Source organism: Balaenoptera acutorostrata, chromosome 4, assembly GCF_949987535.1.
Source record: "Balaenoptera acutorostrata chromosome 4, mBalAcu1.1, whole genome shotgun sequence".
Lineage (NCBI taxonomy): Eukaryota > Metazoa > Chordata > Mammalia > Artiodactyla > Balaenopteridae > Balaenoptera > Balaenoptera acutorostrata.
In genome coordinates this window covers 51,980,111-51,992,245 of record NC_080067.1, presented here as the reverse complement: position 1 = coordinate 51,992,245, position 12,135 = coordinate 51,980,111, and the positions used below count along the sequence as shown (strand labels likewise).

General features: G+C 35.6%; 1 protein-coding gene across 1 annotated transcript in view; it reads left to right on the top strand.

Moving 5' to 3' along the window:
• ZBBX (zinc finger B-box domain containing) overlaps positions 1-12,135 on the top strand; it is a 110,905-nt gene that overhangs the window by 26,958 nt on the left and 71,812 nt on the right. Inside the window, exon 8 of the mRNA XM_057545624.1 lies at positions 377-472. Within this exon, the coding sequence (XP_057401607.1) occupies positions 377-472 (96 nt within the window). The remainder of the gene's footprint in view (positions 1-376; positions 473-12,135) is intronic.

Sequence of the window (12,135 nt, the reverse complement as noted above, 5' to 3'; positions counted from 1 at the left end):
TCATAATGAAATAGTTTTGACCCAGAGATATTGCTGTTAATTTTTACCAGATTAAGAAGTTTGATCTGAGGTTGCCGTTTTTTTAGTGATTTATTCAGAAATTGTACATACATACATGCACCTAACACATATATCTAAAACCTACTTACAGCTATTATATTTATTTTGCTATGAGAATAATTAAAGTTTACAAGTTAATTTTTCTCAGAGTTACATCTTAACTGGGACAAATGTCCCGTTTCCTTGGGCTTCTCAATTCTGCTGACATCTAGGTGTGTAATTGGAGAAGTAAAGATGAGAGCAATGAATTTTTTATGCACATATTTTCTCAAAGTCATATTTTATAAGATTGTATGATTTTTCAATATCTTTTAAGGTATGCCTTGAATGTGGAGAAGATTATTGTTCAGGATGCTTTGCTAAAATTCATCAAAAGGGGGCACTGAAACTCCATAGAACAACTCTTTTGCAGGTATGACTTTTTAAAACGCTTTACTTGTAATGTATTTATAAAATGTTTCAACACAAAGACATATAAAACATGTTTAATTATCTAGAATTTAGGATGATTTGCATTAATTTGTAAAATTCTATTATCTACAATCTTTACATATAACTTAAAATTATTTTACTGAATGCTAATCTGGATTTTATTTTGCTGTTTAAACTGTGCTTTAATATAGCTCCTGAAACACTTAGCTTGATTAGAGTTTTTACATTATACCTTCTATCTGTGAACTTGACATTTAAAAATTAGACAATATTTTTATCTATTGTGGTTTCAAATGAACACATGATTTAAGTATTATTTCTATCTAGTTTATAAATAGAAATCTCTTGTTTTCTTCTCATGTTTATTTAAAAAAAATTTGTCTTTTATTTGTCCTCCCCCACTATTTTTTAAATAAGCTTATCTCTCAGGTTTCTACTTTTCCTCCTACATATCACAAACTTTTATTTATCCTCATATAGTTGTCATTTTTTGAAATGCCTAAACTCAAACCCTGTCAGATGGCTTTAAGATTCTAATACGTAAACAATAAATATGGTTAAATATTGATATAACATTATACCAGTTACGTTTGATGATGCATTGTTTTGTCATAGATTTCATTCGTTGTGCAGGGTCAGTGCTAGGCAGTGACCCCACACAGATGAATAACCCTAGGATCCTCCTCTTAAGGACCTGGAAATAAAAGTGAGAATCGAGTACCTTGTATAATGGATTGAAGGATTAAATATTATCTTGTAAATTTTAATATTGATATTATCTGTATTTAGAAAGATCACTGATAGACTTCAATCTTTACATGTTGCTTCAACATATATAAATATTGGTAGCTCTCACAGATGCTGATGACCCAACGAAGTCTGTGAACTTTTTTTTTTTTAAACAACAGCTCCTGTTTATTTATTTTTTAAATTTTTATTTATTTATTTAATTTATGGCTGTGTTGGGTCTTCGTTTCTGTGCGAGGGCTTTCTCCAGTTGCGGCAAGCGGGGGCCACTCTTCATCGCGGTGCGCGGGCCTCTCACTATCGCGGCCTCTCTTGTTGTGGAGCACAGGCTCCAGACGCGCAGGCTCAGTAGTTGTGGCACATGGGCTTAGTTGCTCCGTGGCATGTGGGATCTTCCCAGACCAGGGCTCGAACCCGTGTTCTCTGCATTGGCAGGCAGATCCTCAACCACTGCGCCACTAGGGAAGCCCAAGTCTGTTAACTTTTGAGTGGCTAGTCAGTGTTTAGAGCCTTCTGGCAGAAGTGATGGAAGGAAAACAAAAAGAAATCCACCAACTACTCCCCTGCCTCAGGAAGTATCCTAAGACCGGACAGTCATAGGAAATGAAAATTAACGTATACAAAAGTGAGTGTAATTGTTAATATGCAAATAATATAGAATTTAACTAAAGGCACGCCACTGTAAGGGTAAAGAGTGTAATTATCCCACTGTGAATTCTTGTTAGAATTTTCCATTCAATGATTTATTCAGCACATTTTCTGAATTACTGCTCAGTGAATTTAGGCACTGTGCTAGCTGGTGTGGAAGGTACAAAGAAGAATCAGACATGGCTCCTTCCCTCAACTTCAGTATTTGACCTTCAAGATTTATCTGTCTGATTCTCTTTTCTCTCTCCCTTCCTTCCCCTCTCTCTTCCAGACCTCTGTCCCTTTCTGCTTCTCTCAGTCCCCCCCGCCCACATTCAATTTCAAAACACAGTCAAACTTTGCCATGATATGGTTTATTGTAATCCAGAGGCAGATATGACATAGGTCAAACCATGCTTACTAAAAGTAATGTGACATAGCATATGTATAGTAAACATTGAGTGTTTTTCTATTCCATGTTAATGTCATTAAAATGAATATATTCGATATCTTAACATAGAAGAACATGATTTTTGTAAATTATATTCTTATAAAATTCTTAATGTGGAATTGATGCTGAAGTGAGAGAATTAATATTTACTGAGTATAAGCTTCATCTCATCCCAGCATCACATTTTCTAGTTTTGGTTGCAGGGGAGGAAAGGTTGATAAGCCAGTAATAGTAGAATGGTATTTAAGTTTCTAGTGAACTTCTAATTGCAGAAGATGCATTCATCTCTAGAAATTAACATAAATGAATTTCATAATATGTATACAAATCAAAGAGCATAGCAAGTAATAATGAATCCTTGAGAGTTTTTTTCAAATACGGGGATTCTCTTATGTATATATTTTAAAGTTAAATAATGATAAATAACTATATATCTTCTATATTTATGTTATTCCTCTGGATTGCCCTCTAGTCTGTGGAGACCAAAGTTGCTACTTGGTGCTATCTTGAGGATTTTCCTGGGAAGTTCATTGTCTGCTGGGGAAGTCAGATTGTGAGGCTGACCCTTAGAAAAGAGCTAACAGAGACCACCTGTATTGGGAGCTAAACATACATGGTTACTACTCTCTTTGTATATGACATCATTTTATGTACCCAGATTGCTAAGTAATGAAATACTTTGAAGGAGCTATCTTTTTTTAGATAATTCAAGTAAATTTGACCCTTTATTTTATTCAACTAAAATTTTAAAATTAAAAAAAAAGTTTTTTTTAAAGGAAGCTATTTCGGACTGTATAACCTACTGCTTCTGATCTTAGTAAAGTGTACAGTGGACAGAGTCTCACTATATATTGGTGACTCCTGCCCATTATGTTGACCAGTAGCTGTTATAACAGTTAATAGGAGGTCTCAACTAGCTGATATAATATGTGTTGCTACACATTCATCCTCAGAGATTTGCTCTTCCGGTTAGTACTTTGTTTTTGCTCCTCTATCATGGCCTTATCCATTCTCTGCCATCCCATCTTGAATTTAATCAATTGTCCCATTAGCTATCTACCATTTTCTTATTATTTCTGTGCACTGTTTAGCCCTTTGTGTTTTTTTTTTTCAGTCATCTTGCTTTTTTTCTTCTTGTTTCCATCATTCTTCCCTGTGCATTAAGGTAAGGTTCTTGATGCTGTTGTGGCTTGGCCTGATGGCCATTGTTCAGCAGTGAGTGGATACCTCTTTCTCTTTAGCCCTCATTAACCAGCCATAGCACTTTCAGTTTTCCACCACTTTGGTAACTGTCAAAGTCATGGGATTTTTTTTGTACACCTGTAACTTATATAATATTGTACAGCAACTGTATCTCAATTTAAAAAATACGTAAACTGTGAGGACAAAGAAAAAGAAGTCATGAGATTTTTTTTTTGTTGACTGTTGAATTCATACCTAATCTGAGAAGTTAGAGCAGACATCTTATATCTGAGTATTAAGCATTACTATATAAAAAGCAAGCATTCTAGGCTAATGACTGTTATACTTTATATTATTTAACCTATGTTGGCATTTCTGGTTATTATGAAGAATAGCTTATTTTGAGTGTTGTTAATCATTTCAGCCCCCAGCCTACATACCAGTGAGTCTTTACAAAGTTCACAGTCAGTAGGGACCATTTTGTCCTGGCATATCTTGTTTCACTTAAGAGATAAATCCCTGAAAAACTGAAGACAAACTATTACCATTTCCATGTTGACTAACATAATTTCAAAGGATCTTTCTTTTGATTTACGATTGATTAATACTTGGAAGTGATTTCAGCAGAAGTTTTTGTTTTTGTTTTTAACCTTCTCTAACCTCTGTGAAATAGTTAATTATCTGCAAAATGATGTGTAAATTCATGAGGGGAATTACTAAGGATGAAAATTCTACTTCTGTATTTAGATTGATTTTCAACACTAAGGGTTAAAACAAAAGGTTTTTTCACTTGGTAAGCCTCACATTGGTGAAAAATAAGGCCTCAATATATCAGGAATTCCTATTTCCTTTTAACAACAAAAGATCAAAGAAGAGACAAGGTTAATCAGAGATAAAGGAAAACGGGGGGCGGGGTGGGGAACAAACAAAAGGCATTTCATTGTGAAGTATGACACGTGCAAGGGGAGGCTGGATTAAGAAAATCATTAATAGATTCTGGTATATATATTTTCTTAATTAGAATGGAGATTTTCTTAACTGGAAAGGAGAGACCTTGGGAAGAGGGGTGGTTGGTAATGAGAGAAGAGATAACTAAGGTAGAATTTCTATGTTTTCTAACATGAGGCATCTATATGCAGGCTCTTCACTTTTTTGTCTACGAAGTAAGGTATACCTACATAAATATGGATTATAAGTGGGAATATTTGTTTGCTTGAACATACCGACAGGAAAATAATTACCTCGGTTATCATAATACTATTATGCTTTCCGACTTTATGGTAGATTTTTTTCTTTCATTTGACAATGCCCAGTATCAGCTTTTAGGCTCACACTACCATTATTCTGTTAATGTTCAGGATAATACAGTAATTTTAGGCCATAGCTGGTCATTTGGTTAATATCGTGATTGCTTACCTGGATGATCCTAATGTACCCGTTTTAAATGCTGTGGACACACATAATGTAGATGCTATGTGTGCCACCCAGATCTTCCTCTTTAGAAATGAGACACCCACTACCCTAGCTGCCTGGAATGTTGCCTGCATTTGTATCATAGTTGAGTCTCTCCCCTGGAATTGCCTTTGCCCAAAGAGAACTGCCACCTCCAAGCCTACACTCCATCCCTGGAGGCAGCCCATCCTCTGGGCCAATATCTGGTCTATGTTAGGGTACAAATTCCCAGCTACCTCTTGCCTCAATTGGGGACAACTCCGATGGGCCATCACAGCTCCTCCCTTGGGATTGTCAATTGCATCAAATTCAACTCTCTTCTTTGCCCAGTTCTGCTTCCTTCACTCACCCACAGGTGTTCTTCTCAGAGAACTCCCCAGTAAAAGTCAGGCAGGCAAATCTCAGAATTTGTTTCTTGGCCAACCTGACCTGTGACAATATGTAATTCAGAATGAGATTACAGTATAGATAATTGTTGGCCAGTTTTAGAGTGTACTGCAATTTTTGAAGGGCAATATATAACATCTCTTTCTTCACTTTCCATGTTCTAAACCAATTGAGAAATAGGTATTAGAGTCAGAAGGTAGAAATCAAACTATCATTTTTATTATTGATACAATCAGAATTGGTGGTTGTAGCATGGGTGTTCAGACAGATCAGCTTCCTGATATTTCCTGGAACTGAACTTTTTGCCCTCCCCCCCACCCCAATGTTATAGACTTTTCCCTTTGACAGGGCAGAACCTACCCAGAAAAACTCCTTAATGGAGATCTAGACTGGAATACATCCCTCTCTGGACAGGTAGCCCTCGGAGAACCCAGAAGGGACAGAGGTCAGCACACTCACTTTCTTCTCCCGAAGTCTCACAAATAAGATAGAAATATAAGGATGGGGAGTAAATGTTCCCTCAAAAAGGAATTATCATAAATTCACATGATTTTAGAGTCCAGGTAATGTCAATATCCTAAAAAATTTATAAATTTGCTATTTATAAATATTAGTTAGTGTTACACATAAGAAAAAATAAAATATTTAAAATATATATAAACAACTGAGTATTGGCATGCTTTTCTTTTCTTTCTTAAATATGAATAATTCTGTATGATTCAATATGATTATAACTTTGAACTTCTGTCAAAGGAGTTTTTAAACTATATTGTTATTGACTTTTTACTCTTTTATCTCTTCTGATAAATTTCAAATCTTGTAAGGAGAGGAACTATTTCTGTCATGTTTATCACTGTATTCTTAGTGCTTAACATTGTACCTGGCATGTAAAAATCTCATTTTTGAATGAGTGAAAACATGAATAAATCCTGAATGATATGAACAAGCTCGTGAAATAATTTAAAATTACATTTTAAATGGCAAAGTTTATTTCTCTCTAAATTTTGAAAACCAAAGGTTGGACAATTAAAAGAACGTATGGTATGTTAATATGTTATGTTGGTGAAGGGTTAAGAAAAGCTTTTCCTCTTGTGTCCGAGAATTTGACCTTTAGTTAGCTTTCTAGCTCTTTTCCTGGGAAACAGATAAAGGTCCTAATGTCACCTATGTTCCTAGACAACATATTCATGGTAAACATGACTCCTCATTGGCAAATTGCACCTAACGGGAGGACTATAAGTACTTGGGGTAAGCCACAGCTCCCTGAACATGGTGAGCTTTGTAGCTGGCACGTGGGCTGTGGGGCTCTGGAAACCTGCAGATGGGGATTGACTCTGGTGGGAAATAAGGCTTCTAAACCAGGTCTGTCCCTCATCTATCTGAGCTGTACTTCTGCGTGAACTATTGCAAGACTCCCAAGAATAACAACTGATGCTGTCCCATTGGTAAACTGTTGTTCCTGTTCTTATCCTTGTGAGCAGACTGTTGCCAAGAGGGGTTTGCTGACAGCCTGGTGAGTCTGAAAGTTTAGTTTACCCAGGTAGACTCCTTGGAGGGCATTGCAATTAAGTCTTTGATTAACCAGAATTTCTAAAGACAGAATGATGGGTTACCCAAAAGATAGATCAACAGCACTTATAGAGGCATCATAGACAAGAATTTTTTAAAAACAGTTTTATTAAGATATAACTTACATACTATACAACTTATCCATTTAAAGTTTATAATTCAATAGATTTTAGTACATTCACGGATATGTGCAACTCTCACCACAGTTAATTGTAGAACATTTTTATCACTTCAAAAAGAAACCCTGTACCATTTTGCTACTATTCCCATCCCCCTCTACCATCCTCCCTGCAATCCCCTGGCGACGACTTATCTACTTTCTGTCTCTATGGATTAGCCCATTCTAGATATTTAATATAAATTGAATCATACAATATGTGGTCTTTTTGACTAGCTGCCTTTACTTAGTATAATGTTTTCAAGTTTCATCCATGTTGTGGCATGTATCTGTGCTTCATTTATTTATGGCCAAATAACATTCCATTGTATGGATATATCACATTTTGTTTATCCATTCATTGTCTGATGGACATTTGGCTGTTTCCACCTTTTGGCCATTATGAATAATACTGCTGTGAATATTTATGGACAGCTTTTTGTGGGCATATGTTTTAATTTTTCGTTGCTAGATCTCTAGTAGTGGACTTGCTGGGTTGTATGGTAACTCTAATATTTAATTGTTTGAGGAACTGCCAGAGTGTTTTCCAAAGTGGCTGCTTCATTTCACACCTATCAACAGAACATGAAAGTTCTGATTTCTCTGTACTCTAGCCAACAGTTATTAATCTCACTTTTTGACCTAGTGGGCGTGAAGTAGTATCTCATTACGGTTTTCATTTGCGTTTTCCCGATTACTAATTATGTTGAACATCTTTTCATGTGCTTATGGCCATTTTATATCTTCCTTGGAGAAATGCTGATAAGGATTTTTGAGAAGACAGTTTCAAAATGTGAGACATATTTTAAATATGGGACATTTTAATAACCTGCACTTCAGTGAAACCATAACTGTGATGATGATATTTTTAGATACCAGTACTAGGAAAAGCTAGGGAAAGGGAAAAGACTACATTTGAAAAGTGTGTAGAAAAGTAAGAGCAGGGCTTCTGTTACCACCAGTGAAGAATTGAAAGAACATTAGTGGTTCAGGGAGTATATTACAGAATCAAGTGACAGAGTTACAGATGCAGTGGAGAAGGAAGATGTAGTGCTAGGGTTTAATGCAGAGGTAGCCTGAATTCATCTCAAAGGGAAAAGAGGGTGTTTCTGTAATATTTATGCTAAAAGAATCTTTAAGATAAAACTCATATATGCAAGCTCAGAAGCTTACAGAGATGTTGTGAGGATCTGATTAAATGACAACAAATATAAAAGTATTCTGCTCATAGCAGGTGCTCCATGCATTAGGTTTTATTAGTCAGGATATAGTATTTATAAAAATTCAATGCAGTTCTTAGACCATCTAAATTTAGAATCTAGAAAACAAAGTATTTTAATGATAATGACTCTAAAGAATTAATGAAATGGTTACTTTTGGTTTTAGGGATGTTTTAAAAAGTATTATAGTAATACATATTTTGGAAGACTTGTGAAAATACAGTGAGGTAAAATTTTAGAAAAATACAGACTTCTTCCTTATCCAAATAGAAAATAATAGAAGCTCAATATTAGAGGGGACCATAAAGATCATTAGTCTGAGAACCTGTGACTTGCCAATAGAATATGACAAAGGTCAAGGGGTTTTGCAGATGTAATTATGGTTCCAAATAAGTTGATTTTGAGTTATCAAAAAGGAGCTGATTCTGGGTGGACCTGGCTTAATCACATGACAGCTCTTAAAAGGGAGACCGAGGCCCTCCCTGAGGTCAGAGAGATCCTCTTTTTGGCCTTAAAGAAGTAACCTGCCCTGTAGTGAGAGGGCCTGGGAGAGGGAGAGGGCCACATAGCAAGAAAGTGTGGGCAGCCTCTAGGAACTGAGAGCAGCCTCAGGCTGGCAGCAAGCAAGAAAACCAGAACTTCAGTCCTGTAGCCTCAGGAACTGCATTCTGTCAACAACCTTGTGAGCTTGGAAGAGAACCCCAAACTCAGGAAGGAATGCAGCCTGGCCCACACCTTGCCTGCAGCCTTCTAAGATCTTGAGCAGAGCATCCAGTTAAGCTGGAACTAGACTCTGACTCATGGAACTCATGAGATAATAAATGTGTGTTGTTTAAAAAAAAATCGTTAGTCTAACCACATGTCTGAACCTTTAATCAATCACATTGATGCTGATTATTTGAGGAGTCTTTATAATTTACAGGTGCTACCCATATTATCTTACAGGTTTTTCATGGAGTCTGACAAATTTTACAGTAGTTTTTTCTTTTTTTTTTTACTATATTTTATGTTCATTGGTATTTATGGGATAAAAATTGTCAATTGTGATGTACTACTTATACATAGTAGTAGCATTACCATGTATAAGAAAATGAATGACAGATTATTGTTATTTATTAGTGAGTTTATTCTGCTATGCCTAAAAATCTGTTATTCAAATCATTGCATATTAAATCATTTGTTCTTCATGTATCTCAAATATGCGTAATTGCTAAAAGCAGCTAACTCATCTGGATGCATTATACATATAATATTAGTTGAAAACAATAGTAAGTACTTGCTAAGATAATTAATATAGTGCATAATTATATGGCATCAAAACTGCAAATAGAAAGCAGATTGCAGGTGTGAATTTCCTACGTTGTTTTCTTGTTGCTATTCTGGCTCACTTTTAAGATTGCTCTCTAAATAGAATTTTTAATGTTGTAATAAAATTTGAAAGGCTGAGAACACATTTTGTTATTTTTCTTAATATCAAGTGATTTAAAATTTTTGACAATATATTATTTTTTTAGCTATTACATTTATATGCTGTATTGTCTTATTTTTAAATAGTTTAATGGCATTAAGTGTGTTTTATTTTGTTACTCTCACGTTACTTTATGATAGTACTAAATATTGAGTCCAGATTACTTTTATTTGACATTTACTGTCTATTGAATAGTAAATTGCATTTATAATCCGAGGCCTGTGTCCAGGTACTTGCTTATTTTTTTATTATCCCTTACGTGTCAAGGAGGAATAATAACACATAAATCTTTGATTAATAAAACCTGTGTTTTCCATTAGACCTTTAGAGGAAAGGTAAATCTAAGGGTCCTTTAAGTTCTACTTAAAGTTATACTGAAATGATGCTGGAATAAGCAATAAACTTTAGTCACATGAATTTCACACTTCCAGGATTTGAATCCTAACTAGCTTGCAATAAGTAGTTCTTCATACCATTGACATTTTTGTACTACTCATGCAAATTTCGTATCTGTTTTTAGAAATATAATGAGCAGAACTGGATTTGAAACATGATTCTGTTGTGAGTTTCTCTGCTGCAATTTTCTTTCATCCTATAAATATTTAGTTTTCTCCTGTTTCTTCATGTATTTATATGGAGACTTCTACTCAAACTCTGTTTTTCTTTCTGGTGTCTGCTATATGGAAATTCCTGTCCTTTGTTTCTTTACCTTTCAGCTGGCCTGAAGTTGACTTTTTTCTTTCTTTCTTTTGATCCTAACAGTAGACAAAAACTTTGGTCAAGTCCTTTATTTATGGATACCTTTTACTTCAACTTTCATGGAAAATTCAGAGTTGGCCCTAAGGTAAAGCCTATTTTTAGGGAATAAATGTGTACTATCTGTAAAGGTGGATTCATCAGAAAAGCAAAATAACAATTTGCTCTAAGAATAGAGTATATATTTTAATAATGTGAAAAAATTGAGAGATGAAGCTCCATCTTGATCTCAGAGAGACAGCAGCAGGGTCTTAGTTCCCTGCCCAGGAATCGAACCTGGGTAGCCTGAATGAAAACCAGGAATCTTAACCACCAGGGGCTAGAGGCTAGAAGCAAAGTTCCCCTGGCTCTTGCCCCATGTGAAAAATCAATTTCTTAAGGAGGCAAAAACTGTAAAAACAGGTACAAAGTTTATTATTAGAGACACAGTGAGACATGTTGGGGAGAACACAGAGAAACTGTTTATTTAAGACAGAAGCAAGGCAGAAATACACACCTGGAGAGAAAGGGTGTGGGCGTCCTCCCTAATGAGGAGGAGTGTAGTAAAGAGATGGTTAAATCATGTGTACAGAGCAGTTAGTCCGGGTCTTTGTTTACCTTTGACCAATTATCTCACTTCTCTTCCCACATCTGACCTGTTCTAGGACACTCCCCAACATGCCTGCGCATCGTTTTACCAAGATGGATTCCAGCACAGAGGCTAGTGGGAGGTTTGACAGCACCTATTATGGGGTGGCGCCCCTCCCTTTTGACCCCCAAGGAGCCTTTCTGCACATGTGCAGTCGGGGAGGTCTCCTTGACCTCAAGAGTGGTCATCTTATCTCTTTACTCCAGCAGAGCTCAGGTCCTGTCATTAACTTGGTCCTTGAAGTGTCTAGGGAAAACAAAGCTCCAATTTTACTCCGCTTGACAAATACCATCTGTCCAGCCCAGGGGCCCATCCACCTCTTACCTCAATCTTTTTCATTCTTGTTTATTGGGTTAGGATGTTCATACTTATGTATTTTTATAAATAATTTTTACTCTGCAAAGATAGTTTTACTAGGTGGAAATTTCATGGGCTTATTGCATCTTATCATAGATACATGATAATTTGAGAAAATTTATCTGCTTGGTATGTTTAGTATTCCTTCTTTTCTAGGTAGCTTCCAACTCAGAGAGATTTAGTCTGGTTTGTTATTGTTGATTTTAGTTAACAGGATCCTTACATTATCATCATGCACTGTATTTAATATATATATATATAGATATATAAATAGAAATATGCTGGCAAAATAATCTGTGGAGGTTTCTTTGGATAAATATACCTTGAGCAAATGTTTTGATGAGTTTTAATAAAAAAGTATATTTCACTATAAATTAAAGCACAGTTCTTTAGTGTACATGTATTACTGCCGTAACAATATACAATTTCTGAAAAACTTCCCATTCTGGATAATCCCCTACCTATCTAATAGGGCTCCAGGAAAAATTAGGGTTAGGGAAAGGCCACTCAAATCCCATGGCACTTTGTAATCAGAGCCGTAACAAAAACAGTTAACCATCCTTATAAAACCACTGGCACATGTTCCTTGAGGACTTGTGTTTCCTTCTCTGTGATATAGGTCCTGGTAGTAATTCACTTCTA